Source organism: Nicotiana tomentosiformis, chromosome 4 (genome assembly GCF_000390325.3).
Source record: "Nicotiana tomentosiformis chromosome 4, ASM39032v3, whole genome shotgun sequence".
In the NCBI taxonomy this organism is placed as follows: Eukaryota; Viridiplantae; Streptophyta; class Magnoliopsida; order Solanales; family Solanaceae; genus Nicotiana; species Nicotiana tomentosiformis.
The window spans coordinates 123290611-123310363 of NC_090815.1; the positions used below are offsets into that span (position 1 = coordinate 123290611).

General features: G+C 37.8%; 1 protein-coding gene across 1 annotated transcript; it reads left to right on the forward strand.

Moving 5' to 3' along the window:
* The first annotated feature begins 614 nt into the window (after window positions 1–614).
* LOC104116817 (serpin-ZX-like) lies at window positions 615–2589 on the forward strand. Its single transcript, XM_033661459.2, has 2 exons — window positions 615–1103; window positions 1676–2589. The coding sequence occupies exons 1-2, from the start codon at window positions 936–938 to the stop codon at window positions 2051–2053; spliced, it is 546 nt and encodes a 181-aa protein (XP_033517350.1). The 5' UTR covers window positions 615–935; the 3' UTR covers window positions 2054–2589.
* The last annotated feature ends 17164 nt before the right edge of the window (window positions 2590–19753 follow it).

Below are 19753 nucleotides of genomic sequence, written 5' to 3' on the forward strand. Positions count from 1 at the left end.
CATATTGACGGCTCTAGTTACAATAAGCTACAATCGTAAATGCATTCCCTAGTAGGGGAATACAACGAGGATATAAATATGATATTATCACTTATCAGAACTATTGAAATGTGCGTTTTTGTTCTCTTTATATAGGAAATATGTACTCTAATATTTAGACAATTTTTAGAACTATATAACCCTTAAATATAAAGCATTACAAACTAAATTAAAATATGGGCAATTAAATGATGTAATGGGGAGTAGATCGTTAAATTTGTAAAGATACACAAATAGAGAAATAAAAAAATATGTTTTAAATAATTAAAGGTTAATGTGATTAGCCACAATTTTGTCAATATCTAAGGACTAAAAGCACATTTTCCCGGATTGATACATGTATTTTAACATCAATTATCACTTAATAAGTATAAGTTAATATCTTTGGTAAACAAAATTGAGGTTATTTGTTGTACATGAAGGTTTCTCCCAAAAAAAAAAAAAAACGAGAGAGAGAGAGAGAGAGAGCGTTTTACGGGTTTTACGCCAACAGAGTCCTAATATCTCGAGGGCTCCTAGTTTAGGTTAGCAGAATTTGCATATATATATATATATATATATATATATAGGGAAAACAACAAGGACTAGGGTTTTTATTCTTAGTATATTTTTCAAGTTTCTAGTTACGGCCTGTGAATCACAAAGAGACATGGCGAAAGGAAAAGAAGAAAGGATTGATTCTTGTGCACAGGTTGCTGGTCGAATTCTTCTAAAGGAGGTAATTAAAAAAAGTGATAAATCTAAGTATATTAACATATTGTTATCTCCACTATCTTTCCACGCCGTACTGAGCATGACAGCCGCCGGAGCAACGGGATATACATTAAATCAGATGCTTCAGTTTCTTGGTATTAGCAATATCGATGATTTGAATTCCAATTTCCAACTTCTTATATATGGCTGCTGTTTTTGAGAGCAACAGTGAGAGGGATAATAATTGTCCAGATTTGAGCTTCGTTAGCGGAATATGGGTGTCTCATACACATGAATTGAAAGACTCTTTCAAAGAATTAGTCAATACTATCTATAAAACTGAGGCTAAAGTTGTTGATTTTCAACGTAAGGTACGAGCTCTATTTACACTTTTGAAACTATTTTCTTTTATTTTGTCTGGTTTCCCATTACGTATATATATTTTTTGATTTTTGTTCACAGAAATCACTATTGATATACTTTTGTTATTCTTGATACTCGTTGATGTTTTGTGAAATCTGCTACTTCATATTGATTTTAGTTGGTTGTTTTAAGTTCCAATACACGTATGATGTTATTGTTGTTTAAGCTTGAAAATTTGAGGAATCAAAGCATTAGGCCGTTTTTGCTCCTAAGAGATTTGCTATGCATGAAATAGTTGTTGTTATAGTACATGGTTTATTTTTATAATGTTGCACCTCAATATTTCATATGTACTTGCGTCCTCCAACCACTAGTACAAGTATCGAGTATTTCTCCCAGCCAAAATTTAGATATATAAGAATAGATATTGATAGCAAGACCATACACTTCAGTAATGCCAATGTCACCCTTTATCCTGATCTGTAATCTATTTCCTACATATATACAAATTTGAGTTTAGTTTATCTATGAACTTGTGATTAGTGAATAGTAAATAAGCTCAATGCTTATTTTTATGCAGGAAGAGGTGGTAGAAGAAGCTAACTTATGGGCTAGCGTTGCATCAAAAGGCCTCATCACAGAAGTTCTCAAGACCAAGTACCTCAACGAATTTACAACTGTCCTTTTTGCAAATGCTTTGTATTTTAAAGGTACATGGAAAGAAATATTTGACGAACATCATACCAGAAACCAAGACTTTCACCTACTCAACGGTGACAAAATTTCAGTTCCATTCATGACTGGCTGCAAAGAATATCTATATGGATCATTTGAAGGTGTTCAAGTTGCTAAAATTCCATATTTAATTGGAAAAGACAATAAAGAGTTTTCTATGTATATTTTTCTTCCAAAAGAAAAAGATGGATTGCCTAACTTATTGACAAAAAGTGAATTCTAGTCCAAAATTCTTTACCAAAAAATACAGGCTTCGGAAGGAAGAACTTGATGCATTCTACATTCCAAAGTTCAAATTCTCATACACTGTAGTGGATGAAGTGATAGAAACAATGAAGGAAATGGGATTGACTCTACATTTTGACATAGAATGCGAAGAGATAACTGGCATTGTGGAATCTAAAGGGCCATTTTGTATCAATAGGATATTGTAAAAAGCATTTGTGGAAGTAAATGAGAAGGGTACTGAGGCAGCAGCTGCTACTTACGAGTCAGATGATGACATGGGATTTTCATTGTATGATATGCCACCATCTCGTCCAAGGTTTGTACCTGATCATCCTTTCTTGTTCATTATAAGGGAAGATGTTTCAAGATTGGTGCTTTTTGTTGGAGTTGTGCTAAATCCTTTGAGTGAATCAAATGATTAATTGAGGATGTAAGAGGTTTCAAGATTGGTGCTTTTCAGTACTAGTTGTTGTTTTGTTCATCGACTCTTTGTTTAAGAAATGTGAGGGTTTTTGTTTTCACCTTATATAATGCTTGTGACTACTATCTATTCATCTTGTTTTTCATTTGGTGTGCTTAATAAATTCTGCACTGTTTCACACTATCTCTGTCCTTTTTCTTTTATCTTTTTTTTTGGTTCCCACTTGGTCCTTGATGTATATCCACATTGGGATCCGGCTAAATCTAATTCGTGCAGTGAAATTCCACATTGGGGGTAAAATATTCCCCAACAAAAGCGATTCTATATCCACATTGGGGTTTAAAGCGTTCCCTAATAAAGGCGACTCCATATCCACACTAAGGGGTAAAACGTTCCCTAACAAAGACAGCTCCATATAAAAAAAAAAATTATATCATTTTTATTTACGGAAAACATAACACTCCCTCTCTGTTAAAAGCTCTTCGTACTCTAATATAGTCGTTACTATCTAAATAGTAACTTAATTGCGCATCTCCAACACGCGCCGCCCTATGGCGCCATCAGATGAAGATCCACCGGCGCGTTCTGATAAAAAAATCGAAGTCACATCTACAACGAACACAATCATGGAAGGAATTTCAGCAAAAAAACACATATGCTTCTGCAATTGCAACCGCAACTCCTGTCCAAACTCCAAACCACCAACACCCGTCATGCCACAAAATCAGTCATAGCACGCCATACCACTCATAATGGTATACCGGCTGTGATTTTTAAAGCCTCCGATTACTATGGAATTATGGCTGATGAATGTAGACTAATGATAGTTGGCAAATTCTTGAAACCGACGCCCCAAATTGAGAGAATTGGGTCTACATTCAGAGAGTTATTTCTGGTGAAGGGTTCAGCCAAAATTGGGGTTTATGACAACTTCAATGTATTTCTGGACTTTACTAATAAAGATGATTTCAACACTGTGTGGTACAGAAGGGTTGTGGAAGTAGACGGAATGCAGATGTGGTTACAAAAATGAACACCGGACTTCAAGCCCGACGAAGATATTCCTATTGTGTCGATATGGGTTTTGCTTCCAGGTCTCCCTTTTAATATGCACACATGGCATTATGCTAAACAAATATGTAGTGAAATTGGTACTCCTCTTGCTATGGATGTTGGACTAATGGTCGAACTAGGCCCAAGCATGGCCAAAATTCGAGTTGAAATAGATCTCCTTAAGCCTTTACTTGATTGTGTATATGTTGGCTCACAGGATGAGGACTCACCTCTGAAAGGCTTCGTACAGAAAATTGAATATGAAAGTGTTCCTAAATATTGTGAATATTGTAGGAAGCTTGGACACAATATTATGAACTGTAGGGTGTTGCAAAGGAAAAGGGCCATGGAAGCAAAAGAGCTGGAAAAAGACACTAAAGGTAGTGAATTGGCAGAAGCAGGAGAGTGTAGTAGTAGTATACAAAAAGGAGACAATGAAGGAAATGGAGATCATAGGAAAAGTATTGAAGTTAACACTTTGACTGATAATAAAGGAAAAGGCAAGGAAGGCTATCACAAGCAAGACCAAAGAGACAATAGAACTACGGAAACACGAAAAAGACACTTTAAAGAAATAGAACAGACTATGTTGATAAGATCCAAGATAATGAATAAAAAGAAGAAAAAGAAGAAGATGCCTAAGAAAAAGAAAAAGATACACATCTCAATAAAAAGGAAAAAAAGATCAATGCAACTACACAAGCACTGCAAAATGGGATTGAAGTGAGTGACCAAAATGAAAGTAAGGATACAAAGGAGGAAGGTATTGTAGTTCGTCAACCAGAAGAAGCAGAGACTAACTCAACAAAAGAAAAAGATGAAACTCAACAAGACAATCATCAGCAAATTAATGACAGTGATGAGAAGATGGAGAATACGCTACAATCCTCTACTAACAAGGAAGATACTACAAACAAGAGACATTACCGACTCAATGATATTGATATGTCCACCAGTTTATCTTCGAACATTAAAAATCAAGAACCTATTCAGTTGGTGATCGATCTTAGGGGTGAAAAATCAGTTGAACACCCTCCCAAACCTCCGGATGAAAATATTGAAAAAAATAGACCCTCAATGCCAAGATATTGGTTCATCAAAACCTAGAATTGAAATACCTAATTGAGATAAAAATATTACAAAGCTCCAGCAAGAAAAAGACATGGTCAATGAGGAACAAGCAAAGGACAAGAGGGGCAGAAGTAGGCAGAGAAAAATTTGCAAGAAGAACAAAGAAAGAACTTCATCCTCCTGCAAAGGAGGGAAACAAATGCAGGATACTACCACCATAACATCCCATGATTAGTGCTATTTTTTAGAATATTAGGGGGTAAGATCTAAGAAGGCTATTCACAGACTTAAGCATCATGCTAATATTAACAAAAGTGGTTTTCATTGCTATTCTCATCATGCTAATTTTAACAAAAGTGGTTTTCATTGCTATTCTTGAACCCTTTGTAAATATGAAAAAAATTGATGGTTACAGGAGATTTCTAGGTTTTAACCATTGCGTGAAAAATCTGATGTTTCTGGAAACATATAGATCATGAAGCAGTTTTGAACAACGATGAACAATAACTGAATCTTCACTTCAAGGATAATCTGAACGCAAGCACATACATCACAGCGGTATATGCCAAATGCACTTCTGCGGAAAGAAGATGTCTATGGGATAGCATTGAAAGCATGAGCAATCATATTAATGGACCATGGTGTGTTGGGGGAGACTTCAATACCATCATGGACCCTAATGAGAAATTAGGGGGAAGACCTCATAGAGCTCACATGTGTTTTGATTTCATTAGCACCATGGAAGCACACAAACTTGCTGTCACGACCCAAAATCCAACTAGTCGTGATGGCACCTAACCCAACCCTCTAGGTAAGCCAATTATTAACTATCCAATTCCAATAACAATTATTAAAGCAATTTAAGTAAAGAAAAAAATCTTAATCTTATATATTCCCCAAGAACTGGTAGTACAAATCATGAGCTTCTAATAATAGAGTATACAAGCTGGCATGAAGTAAATACATCATCTGTTTGAAAAGTAGATAAACAGAGTTTTATGAATCTAAGGCTACCATGAACAAGAGGCAGCTACAACCAAATCGCAAGTACATCTTCAGATCCAGCTTCCAATGAACACAGCGACATCAACAGTCAACATCTGCACACAAGGTGCAGAAGTGTAGTATGAGTACAACCGATCCCATATACTCAATAAGTAACAAACCTAACCTTAGGTTGAAAGTAGAGACGAGCTTGTATCAAGGTTAGATTTCAACTCCTATAACCAACAGTACTTCATAACAACATAAAGCAAGTAATACCAGAAGTAACTCAACAATAAAATGCTCAACAAAACAAGATTTTGGAAAATAATTCTACCTTTCAAGTACATCGATAAAAACCCAAATCGTTTATCGGAGTTGCCAAAAATATGAATAAGTTTGAAAACAATAATTTTTCCAAAATCCTTTCAATAATAAATAAGATGTTTCATTTTTTTCCAGATAACCAGTGTAAAACAAATGCATCACTATGCCCATCTGCCAACATGTGTGAGAAATCATGAATGATGTGATACCGTACAGCATGAGAAAAATACATCTCTATGCATGTATGTCATGTGTGCATGTCAATGCAATGTATCTCAGAGATGAACTCTCATGTACTCACACTCTTAGAGTACTCAATATCACTTTCTCACATATTCCACTCATCATACACAATCACTCGGTATTGTATATAGCCAATCCGGCATAGGGAAGATCCATCCCGAAATATACACATCAACTGATCATCAGTCACTCAGTACCGAGTAGGGCCAATCCAGCCCGTGGAGAAGATCCATCTCCAGGTATATAATACTTCAGACAAGATCCATGTCCAGGGAAGATCCATCCCTCAATAATATCAACCACTCTCACTAGGGGTGTACAGACTCCGGAGGGGCTCCTTCAGCCCAAGCGCTAAAAATCGTACAGATAACTTACGTGCTGCACGGACAACTCACGTGCTATATAAAGCCTATAAGGCATGCTGCAGGCGGGCAGCCCCGTTCCATATAATAATAATAATAATAATAATAATAATAATAATAATAATAATAATAATAATAATAATAATAATAATAATAATAATAATAATAATAATAATATATAAAGCTAGTACTTCATAACAACATAAAGCAAGTAATACCAGAAGTAACTCAACAATAAAATGCTCAACAAAACAAGATTTTTGAAAATAATTCTACCTTTCAAGTATATCAATGAAAACCCAAATCGTTTACCGGAGTTGCCAAAAATATGAATAAGTTTGAAAACAATAATTTTTCCAAAATCCTTTCAATAATAAATAAGATGTTTTATTTTTTTTTCAGATAACCAGTGTAAAACAAATGCATCACTCTGCCCATCTGCCAACATGTGTGAGAAATCATGAATGATGTGATACCATACAATATAAAAAAATACATCTCTATGCATGTATGTCATGTGTGCATGTCAATGCAATGTATCTCAGAGATGAACTCTCATGTACTCACACTCTCAGAGTACTCAAGCTCACTTTCTCACACATTCCACTCATCATGCACAATCACTCGGTATTGTATATAGCCAATCCGACACAGGGAAGATCCATCCCGAAATATACACATCAACTGATCATCAGTCACTCAGTACCGAGTAGGGCCAATCCAGCCCGTGGGAAAGATCCATCTCCAGGTATATAATACTTCGGACAAGATCCATGTCCAGGGAAGATCCATCCCTCAATAATATCAACCACGCTCACTAGGGGTGTACAGACTCTCGAGGGGCTCCTTTAGCCCAAGCGCTAAAAACCGCACAAACAACTTACGTGCTGCACGGACAACTCACGTGCTATATAAAGCCTATAAGGCATGCTGCAGGCGGGCAGCCCCGTTCCATATAATAATAATAATAATAATATATAAAGCCAGCATGGCCTGCTGTGGCGTGCAGCCCGATCCCAAAAATATCTTCACAGTCAGGTCCTCGGCCTCCCTCAGGCATCAATCTCTCCAGTCTCTCTCTCATGGGCTCACAATGTCATGAAAATAGCACAAAAATGATGATATGATGTATCAATAAATAACAACAGAGATTGAGATATGATATGCAATGAAATGAATATGACTGAGTATGAATTTTCAATTTAAAATAAATAATTCACAGCAATATGACCTCTGTGGGTCCCAATAATACTGGCACATACCCTCAACATAATTTTTAATATGGTTCTCAGCTAAATTTCTTCAACATATAAAACTGCATAGAAAATGCCAAGATTATTTGACCGTAAAATTCCACGGAACCAATTACGTCACGATTTCTATGGTGCACGCCCACACGCCCGTCACCTAGCATGTGCGTCACCTCCAAACAATTCACATAATGCGTATATTCAGGGTCCATACACTTAGCTCAAAGATTAAAAGAGTTACTTACCTTGAATAAGACGAATCCAATGTCGAGCAAGCTAAACAATGCTCCAGAAAATCTATTATGCGCGTATCAACTTCCAAACGGCTCGAATCTAGCCACAATTAATTTGATTCAGTCCACACAATTATAGGAATTAATTCCATAACAAAATCCTAATATTTTCTCACAAAATCCGAAATTACACTCCAAAAATTGCCTGTGAGGCCCACGTCTCGGAATCCGACTAAACTCACAAAATCCGACAACTCATCTAATTACAAGTTCAACCATACTAATTTCACTCAATTCCGACTCCAAATCGATGTTCAAAACTCAAAAATTCGTATTATGAACTTTAGGCCAACACCACTAATTTTCTCTTTAAATTCATCAACCAATTGCTAAAAATGAAGATCGATTCATGGAATATAATCACAAGGGAGTCAAGAACACTTACCCCAAGTTGTGTGAAAAAATTTCTCTCCAAAGTCACCCACACCGAGCTTCAAAATCCGAAAATTGTGAAAACTCACAAACCCTCGAACTTAAAGGATTCTGCCCGGCACTTTCGTAGATGCGGACAAGAGGTCGCACCTGCGACCCTCGCTTTTGCGGAAGAAGGCGCACATTTGCGAAGCTGGCCGCTTCTGCGATGGCCATGGTCGCACATGCGACCCTCGCTTCTGCACCTGGATGTCCGCTTCTGCGATGCCTCCCCCGCCAGCACTCCCTCGCTTTTGTGACTTCATTGTCGCTTCTGCGCCCATCGCACTTGCGAGTCCATTTCCGCAGGTGCGAAAACACCAGAACCAGCATACCTCCAGCAATTCTTCAACTTCGAACCTTGGTCCTTTAACCACCCGAAATCAACCCGAGGTCCCCGGGACCTCAACCAAACATACCAACAAGTCTTATATCCCAATACGAACTTAGTTGAACTCTCAAATTACCTCAAACAACTTCAAAAATACGAGCTACACATGGATTCAAGCCTAATAAACTTCGAAATTTCCAAATTCTACAAACTACGCCAAAACCTATCAAATCACGTCCGATTGACCTCAAATTTTGCACATAAGCCACATTTGACATAACGAAGCTATTCAAATTTCTATAATCGGATTTCGACCCCGATATCAAAAAGTCAAACCCCCGGTCAAACTTCCTAAAAATTCAATTTTCATCATTTCAAGCCTAATTCCACTTCGGACCTCCAAATAATTTTCCGGACACGCTCCTAAGTCTAAAATTACCATATAGAGCTACTGGAATCATCAAAATTCAAATTCGAGTTCGTTTACACATAGATCAATATCCGGTCGACTTTTCCAACTTAAGCTTTCCATTTAAGAGACTAAGTGTCTCATTTCACTCTAAATTCTCTCCGGACCCGAACTAACTAACTCGATAAGTCATACAATTACTATAAAGCACCAACGGAGCAGTAAATAGGGGAACGAGGCTGTAATACTCAAAATGACTAACCGGGTCGTTACATTCCCCCCCCACTTAAACATATGTTCGTCCTCGAACATGCCAAGAGTTATTTCCAAGCCATCCAATCACTATTCCATATTACCACACACATACCCGTGGGTGATACTACGTCACCCTATTCCATATAGGCCTGACAACACAATACAACTGAAATTCCTTAATTTAACCTTAGCCCAAAAAAAAACCTTGGAATTTAATTCCCAACCTTTAGAATTTCTTTTCAAGACACGAATCTTACATTTACACACTGTATGAGTCTAAACAAGCTGCATCGAGCTATAACTATAACCACATATATAATCATCTAACATATTACACAACTCGCATGCTCGTAGCACCATCCCTGATCACAGTAACTACTCCAAAACCAACCAAGTACTAGTATTAAACCCCATATCGAACCAAACCTCATCCCAAAACGTTCATACACTGTTGATAAATAAAGAAACATGCAGAATCTCTTAACCCCTTATCAGTTCAACAAGTCATAGAGCTCTCTCGCCCCAACCAGAACCATAATCCCTTTCTTAGATGACTTTCAATGTCATCTTCCCAAATATACTGTAATCAAACCTGACAGTACCCATTCTAGATCCAGTGACCTTATATTATTAAACACAACTATCCCACATACATGGCACACCAATATAACTCAGAGCCACAACCTATGCCATCTGTGCACCAATACGCAACAATTTAAATATACTCAGTCATAGAAAATGACTCAAATGAGAGAACTGCCCTGCAAGATTAACAAGTACCGCCACAACGAAATACTGAAAAATCCATCACACACCGTAGAACCATCACACGATTCTAACACAAGGTTCATACCTTAATATAACTCCGTTGTAATGCGTGACCCTATCCAAACACAAGTCCATATTATATACCCTGAGCCATCCTGCTCAAAAATCAATAACCCCGGAGTGGTAAATGACACAATGCCACACAAAACCTGAAAGAACATAACCAATACGCAATCAATCATGCAATACCCAAATACTCATCTTGCTCAAATTCTGCCATAAGCCCCCCATCCCCCCCCCCAATAAAACCGCACCATGTGTGCATAACTAATGAATCACAACTCCTCGTAGCATAAAAGGGTAACTCACAGATCATTTCAGAACACGAATAAGCTCAATAACAACCGAATGGCACATCCCCCAATAATAGCATTATGGAGCCAACCAATCCGACTCGGTGTAGAATACACATCCTAATTGGGCCTACCAATGGACCCCCAAATCAACTCTGGTCACCCACAAATAGATAAATAACCCTTCGAAAATCTACCACGACTGAGTCATAATACATACTATTATCTGGCTAGCTTCTGCCACGACTTCACAGTCCGCAACCATGAAACAATCTGCTCCTGACAACTCCTAGTCTCCAAATTCATAGAATACACAAATCACCATTTCGGATTCCATCTCCACAGCCTGAATGTCTAACACATCTCTCATACACGATCTTCCCACGAGGAATACTCACCCATTCTTTCGTGTCGCATAACAACATCTTAAAATCAACAGTCGATCAACCAGGAGAGTGCCGCAAACCTATGACATATCCATAATTCAAAACATAGTGCGCCTTCTGAAATGTACACTCTACTCACGCAATACCAAATAATTATAGCATTCATCTAAACATCGAAAACCGTTCATGCCATCTAAGAATTTATGACCTCCCCTTCAAAAATAAATTGTGACCTTGCACACGCAAATCTTAATCCCACATAACACACCACATCTATCATGCCATCATATGAAACATACGAGAACCCCATAATCATTTTGGAGTCACAAGTAGAATATATATTCGATCAGCCAGAAGCCTTCTATTTGATCCCATCCAGTAGAAAATCACAATACTCAACATATTACCTCACACCGATAGAAAATATCCATCTCAAACCATGGTGGAAACCATGAAGAACACTTTAAAATTCATTTGCACATAACCAAGCTATTAGAACTGAATTTCTCTAATTCAACTAAGCCACACAGGTTGCCAAATCCGAAAGTATTGCCACAAAATACCCGTAAAGCCCCACCTCATCATAAGAACCAAAAGAACCAATCGTATCCATTACCATACTGATCCAACCTACCACCAAGCTGTCATATTTCTCCAAGTCCCTTCCAAATTTGTCTTCAAATTGATATTTCTCCTTGCTAAAACACCACGATCTTTAACCATAACTTACCCCACGAATCCTAGCATTAAACCACATCGCCCTAAGGCCCATAAGCCGCTAAATTCCCTCTTAAGTACCCCAAAAGCACCACAATCGAGGCATTCATTCTGAAAGACCTTATGTAAATTTAAAATTGTCCCCCCTTCCTTTCTTATACTGAAATGTAAAATCCATAGTCATAAAGAATTACCGCAAGTCCAGGCACCATCAAATGTAAATCTCAGACTTTATCCATACACATATCCGGGAAAATTCTCAATTGCTATATATAAACCTCGAACCTATTGGAACTTTCTCGAGAGTCACCCCCTTTGTTCAAATCCAAATTACACCGCCCAAATGGGCCAAAAGACATGTTCCCCATTAGCATAACAACGCTTGAAGAAGTAACTCTACTTTAATACCACCGATCAAATTCATACTCTGTGCGTACTACATCCTTCAAAAATAACAACTCACTCATCCCATGATTTTTCCTATACTCCTAAAGTGCCATAACACGTATCCAGAAATTTTCTTACTCGAGTCATTCTCGAACTCCACCTCTACAAGTCATCACTGATTCCCAAGTATACCTCAGACCAAAACAAATATTTGACACATAGCCATGAATTAAATTGTTAATAGCAGACTCCCTCATTTGGCTCAAAGCCATAAATTTAAACACTCGATAACTCACAATATCCATACTCAGTCCGTTCAACGAAAATTCTTCTCAAGCTCATACCACGCCAACCATAAAAATACCTTAATCGTCTGCTAAGCTCGGATCCATTCCCTTAACACTCAAGTCAACTTTCTCAACGAGATTTAAATTAAAGTCTCAACACATACGCCCCGCTGGTAGAAAAGAAACTCTCTATTCACATCATAAGGAACACACCTACGTAGATTACTCCGCAAAAGATAACCTACCTGCTTAGTCTCAAATTGGCATCTTGCTATGCCCTTTCGCAACCACAATTACTATGAAATCACTTAATCTTTCTGAGCCCAAACTCATTAACCAGACACGAAAATTTAATTTTTTCCAAAATTTAACAACATGAAAGATCTTTCAAAACATTCACACTCGAGACTGTACGTCACATCAAAAAGAAAATAAAGCACCCAATGGCCCTTTTTTACATTTCAAGGAAAACACTTCTCGTCACATTCAAATGGTCTTAACACATCCCGCAGTTACATCATACTCATTACAAAGCCATTCCTCCGCTCATCGAATCACAAATTCCACTCGTAGGGACATTACCGGACATATGAGTCCAAATGTACAAGTTACAACCGAAGCTACCGAGCTTAAGCTGCGGTCTAGCCATGGCCTCAAGTCCTCCAGACTGGTCCATCACCAAAACACATAATACACATCTCGAACCTCATTCATAGAATCACAAGCCGGCGATGCACAGCTGATACTGAGCGCTCATATGCGCATACGAATGCGTGGAAGGAATTCAAAGAGTTATGTCTCAAGCTGAATCAATTTCGCACGATAAGGAAAGAAAGATGGGAAGTATATATCCTAAATGCCTTGTAGCCTCTCGAAGATAAGTATGGACATCATCATACGAATCCGCAAGACTCTACTAGACACTTGCTCATGACTTATAGAACCTATGAACCTAGAGCTCTAATATAAACTTGTCACGACCCAAAATCTAACTAGTCGTGATGGAACCTAACCCAACCCGCTAGGTAAGCCAATTATCAACTATCCAATTCCAATAACAATTATTAAAATAATTTAAGTAAAGAAAAATCTTAATCTTATATATTCCCCAAGAACTGGTAGTACAAATTATGAGCTTCTAAGAATAGAGTATACAAGCTGGTATGAAGTAAATACATCATCTGTTAGAAAAGTACATAAACAGAGTTTTATGAATCTAAGGCTACCATGAACAAGAGGCAGCTACAACCAAAGCGCAGGTACATCTTCAGATCCAGATCCCAACGAACACAGCGACATCAACAGTCAACATCGGTACACAAGGTGTAGAAGTGTAATATGAGTACAACCGATCCCATATACTCAATAAGTAACAAACCCAACCTTAGGTTGAAAGTAGTGACAAGCTTGTACCAAGGTTACAGTTCAACTCCCATAACCAACAGTACTTCATAACAACATAAAGCAAGTAATACCAGAAGTAACTCAACAATAAAATGCTCAACAAAACAAGATTTTTGAAAATAATTCTACCTTTCAAGTACATCAATGAAAATCCAAATCGTTTACCGGAGTTGCCAAAAATATGAATAAGTTTGAAAACAATAATTTTTCCAAAATCCTTTCAATAATAAATAAGATGTTTCATTTTTTTTCCAGATAACCAGTGTAAAACAAATGCATCACTATGCCCATCTGCCAACATATGTGAGAAATCACGAATGATGTGATACCGTACAGCATGAGGAAAATACATCTCTATGCATGTATGTCATGTGTGCATATCAATGCAATGTATCTCAGAGATGAACTCTCATGTACTCACACTCTCAGAGTACTCAATCTCACTTTCTCACACATTCCACTCATCATGCACAATCACTCGGTACTGTATATAGCTAATCTGGCACAGGGAAGATCCATCCCGAAATATACACATCAACTAATCATCAGTCACTCAGTACCGAGTGGAGAAGATCCATCTCCAGGTATATAATACTTCGGACAAGATCTATGTCCAGGGAAGATCCATCCCTCAATAATATCAACCACGCTCACTAGGGGTGTACAGACTCCGGAGGGGCTCCTTCAGCCCAAGCGCTATAAACCGCACAGACAACTCACGTGCTATATAAAGCCTATAAGGCATCCTGCAGGCGGCCAGCTCCGATCCACATAATAATAATATATATAAAGCCAACATGGTCTGCTGCGACATGTAGCCCGATCCCAAAAATATCCTCACAGTCAGGCCCTCAGCCTCCCCCAGTCATCAATCTCTCCAGTCTCTCTCTCATGGGCTCACAATGTCTTGAAAATAGCTCAAAAATGAGGATATGATGTATCAATAAATAACAACAGAGACTGAGATATGATATGCAATGAAATGAATATGACTGAGTATGAAATTTCAATTTAAAATAAATAATTCACAGCAATATGACCTCTATGGGTCCCAATAATACTGGCACATAGCCTCAACATGATTTTTAATATGATTCTTAGCTAAATTCCTTCAACATATAAAACTGCATAGAAAATGCCAAGATTATTTTACTACAAAATTCCACGGAACCAATTACGTCATAATTTCTATGATGCATGCCCACACGCCCATCACCTAGCATGTGCGTCACCTCCAAACAATTCACATAATACGTATATTCAGGGTTCATACCCTCATTTCCAAGATTAGAAGAGTTACTTACCTTGAACAAGACGAATCCAATGTCGAGCAAGCAAAACAATGCTCCAGAAAATCCATTATGCACGTATCAACTTCTGAATGACTCAAATCTAGCCATAATTAATTTGATTCAGTCCACACAATTATAAGAAATAATTTCATAACAAAATGCTAATATTTTCTCACAAAATCCGAAATTACACTCCAAACATCACCTGTGGGGGCCACGTCTCAGAATCCGACGAAACTCACAAAATCCGACAACCCATCCAATTACAAGTTCAACCATACTAATTTCACCCTATTCCGACTCCAAATCGATGTTCAAAACTCAAAAATTCGTATTATGAACTTTAGGCCAACATCCCAAATTTTCTCTTTAAATTCATCAACCAATTGCTAAATATGAAGATAGATTCATGGAATATAATCACAAGGGAGTCAAGAACACTTACCCCAAGTTGTGTGAAAAAATTCCTCTCCAAAATCACCCAAACTGAGCTCCAAAATTCAAAAATGGTGAAAAATCACGAACCCTCGAACTTAAAGGATTCTGCCCAGCACTTTCGCAGATGCGGACAAGAGGTCGCACCTGCGACCCTCGCTTTTGCGAAAGAAGGCGCGCATTTGCAAAGCTGGCCGCTTCTACGATGGCCATGGCCACACCTGCGACCCTCGCTTCTGCGACTTCATTGTCGCCTCTGTGCCCATCGCACCTGCGAGTCCATTTCCGCAGGTGCGAAAACACCAGAACCAGCATACCTCCAATAATTCTTCAACTTCAAACCTTGGTCCGTTAATCACCCGAAATCAACCCGAGGTCCCCGGGACCTCAACCAAACATACCAACAAGTCTTATATCCCAATACAAACTTAGTTGAACTCTCAAATCACCTCAAACAACATCAAAAATACGAACTACACACGGATTCCAGCCTAATAAACTTCGAAATTTTCAAATTCTACAAACGACGCCGAAACCTATCAAATCACGTCCGATTGACCTTAAATTTTGCACACAAGTCACATTTGACATAACGAAGCTATTCAAATTTCCAGAATCGGATTTCGACCCCGTTATCAAAAAGTCAACCCCCCGGTCAAACTTTCCAAAAATTCAATTTTCGTCAATTTAAGCTTAATTCTACTACGGATCTCCAAATAATTTTTTGGACACGCTCCTAAGTCCAAAATTACCATACGGAGCTACTGGAATCATCAAAATTTGAATCCAAGTTCATTTACACATAGATCAATATCCGAATAATTTTTTCAACTTAAGCTTTCCATTTAAGAGACTAAGTGTCTCATTTCACTCTAAATTCTCTCCGGACCCAAACTAACTAACCCGATAAGTCATAAAACAGCTATAAAGCACCAACGGAGTAGTAAATGGGGAAATGGGACTGTAATACTCAAAACGACCGACCGGGTCGTTACACTTGCTGACCAAAGTTTTGTGGGGGTCAGGTTTACTTGGTGTAATAACAGAAGACCTAGTAAAAGATATGGAAAAGGTAGGAAAGTGTCTTAGTGAATGATCAATGGGCACAAAAATTACAAAGTTACATTGTCAAGCACTTGGTTAGAACTGGCTCTGACCACAGACCCATATTTATGAGATGCCACTCTGATCAAAAGGAGTTCCTCAAGTATTTCAAATTTCTTAACTTCTGGACAGAGCATCTAGACTTTTTTAAGGTTGTACAAGAATCCTGGAATATGAACGTAATTAGCAATCCAATGTGGAGACTTTAGTGCAAACTCAAGGCCTTGAGCAAAAAACTCATCCACTGGTCTAGGAATATTATTGGTGATGTTAATGAACATGTGAACATTTGGGAAGCTAAGATATAGACTTTTGAAGAACTGGATATTCTTAACAACACGGAGCATGACAGGGGGAGCTTAAAAAGGGGCATGCAGAATATGTTAGATGGTTAGGCAAGCAAGATTCACTTATGAGACAAAATGCTCGAATTAAGTGGTTCAAAGAGGAGGATTGCAATAGTAAGTTCTTTCATAGTGTGCTAAGAGATAGAAGAAAAATGCTCAATATTCACAAAACCAAGAATCACAGGAATCGATGGGTTCAAAGAGATGCCCATATTGCCAAAGCAGCTATTAGACACTTCAGTACTTTATTCAATCTCAACCACGCTACTATGAACCATGATCTATTGAATTGTATCTCTTAGTTGATAACAAATGAGGACAACCATATCCTCAACAGCATTCCTAAAGAAGACGAAGTTAGAGAGGTTATTTTCAGTATGAATCCGGACAGTGGCGCGAGTCCAGATGGTTACAATGAAAAATTCTTTCAAACTTGCTGGGACATAGTGAAGCATAATGTCATGGACTTTGTTGTGGAGTTCTTCAAGGGCAATCAATTGACCAAATTCTATAATCACACTTGTTTGGCCCTTATCCCTAAAGTGGAAAACCCTTATACATTCTCTGATTTGAAGCCAATCAGCTTGAGCAACTACACCAATAAGATTATTTCTAAGATCATTTCTAGAAGACTCAATCCTCTCCTCAATAAGTTAGTTTCAGTAAACCAGAGTGGTTTCATATCTGGTAGACTTATTACTGAAAATGTTATGCTCGTACAAAAAATTATCCATAACATCTCAAAGCCCAATATTGGGGGTAATATTGTTCTAAAGTTAGATATGGTCAAAACGTATGATAGAATGTCTTGGAATTTTATTATGGCAGTCTTGAATAGATTTGGTTTCTCTGCGACTTGGATCAACAACATTTGGAGACTCATATCCAATGTGTGGTATTCTATTCTTATTAATAGCTCCATAAATGGATTTTTCTCTACTTCACAAGGCCTTAAACAAGGTGATCAGCTATCCTCCTCACTCTTTGTATTGGATGTTGAGGTACTTTCCAGAACTCTTAACAAACTCCATACCAACAATAGTTTTACTCCTTTCAATATGAACCGTAGAGGTCCCCAGATTAATCATCTTGCATATGCGGATGATATTGTCATATTTACCGATGGTAATAGTAGATCTGTAAAGCTTATTAAGAAGAAAATTACCAATTATGAAAAGGCTTCTGGTCAAACAGTGAACAACCAAAAAAGTTTTTTCCTCATTGAACCCAAAGCTAGTGTATACAGGATCAATAGGATTAGGGTGTGTACTGATTTTATGGATAAATATTTTTCTTTTACATACCTTGGGTGTCCTATCTATGTGGGATGGAAGAAGATTTGTTTTTTTGATGATATGATCACTAAAGTGGTGAAAATACTCAATGGTTGGCAAGGTAAAATGCTCACTTATGGTGAAAAAATAGTTCTTGTCAAAAATATGCTTCAGTCGATGCCTATCTACACTCTTACTGCTATCAACCCTCCTAAAACTTCCATTAATCTATTGGAAAGGCATTTTGCTAGGTTTTTTGAGGCTCTAATACTGATAAATCTAAATATCAGTGGAGGTCTTGGAAGAACCTTTGTTTGTCCAAAGATGAAGGAGATATTGGTGTAAGGGACTTGACTGACATTTTTAATACTCTAGCCATTAAAAGATGGTGGAGATTTAGGACTCAAAGTTCCTTGTGGACTGAATTCTTGATGGCCAAGTACTATTGTAGATCTCATCCTTCAGCAAAAAAGTAGTACCCTGGTAATTCACAAGCATGGAAGTGTCTCTTAAGTGTTAGAGATACTGCTGAAATCAATATCATTTCGAAAGTCAATGATGGAGAAAGTAGTATGCGATGGGATAATTGGAGTAAAAAAGGTGCCCTGGCAGCTCTGTACCCGGATGATGTTAATAATCATAAGGCCAAGGTCAAGAAGTACATCACAAATGGCAGCTCGGACCTTACCAAGCTCGAAAGAATTCATCTTGAGCACATGTTCAGCAGATTAGCAACATTGAAATAGGTCACAATAATCAAACTGACTATGCGATATAGAATGCTACTCAAGATGGGCAATTCTCCAACACACCGGCATGGCATATGATCAGACACTCAAAGGAGGAAAATAGCAATCTTGCTCAGGTATGGCACAAAAGTGTTCCTTTTAAATATCTTTTATAACTTGGAGATTATTGTTGCGCAGGTTACCTTTTGATGAAATAATTATCAACTTTGGCAATCAATTAGCATCTTGATATTTATGCTGCTCTAACCCCAAGTGTGACTCAATCCAATATGCGTTTATTGAAGGCGGGGTTGTGAACCACATATGAAACTTCTTTGGGGCACCTCCGGGAATCAGACACCAGCATCTATCACCAAAAATGACATTGAAAAGATGGAGGAACATCAAACCTAAGAATGAAGTTCACAAATTGCTACTTCGAATTATTCCAATTTGTATATTTTGGGAAGCCTGGAGAAGCTGGACAACTTGTAAATATAGAGAGCAGAAAAAATTTATCAAATCTAGAATAGAGGTGCAAATACAATGGAACATCAATGCATCCATCTCGATAGAATTTCCAAAATTGAAACAACTGGTACTTGGGATCAATAATGCCATACTATTGAAAGGCTTAAGCCAGTAGTAATTTAGAGAAAGGTGACATGGAGTAAACCCGAGGCAGGGAGGTACAAAGTTAATACAGATGGTAGCTTTCTTGGGAACAACTCGAGAGAAGGGATGGGAGAAGTAATCAAAAATGAAGTAGGTGACTTAATAATAGCATTTGTTTATTCCAATCC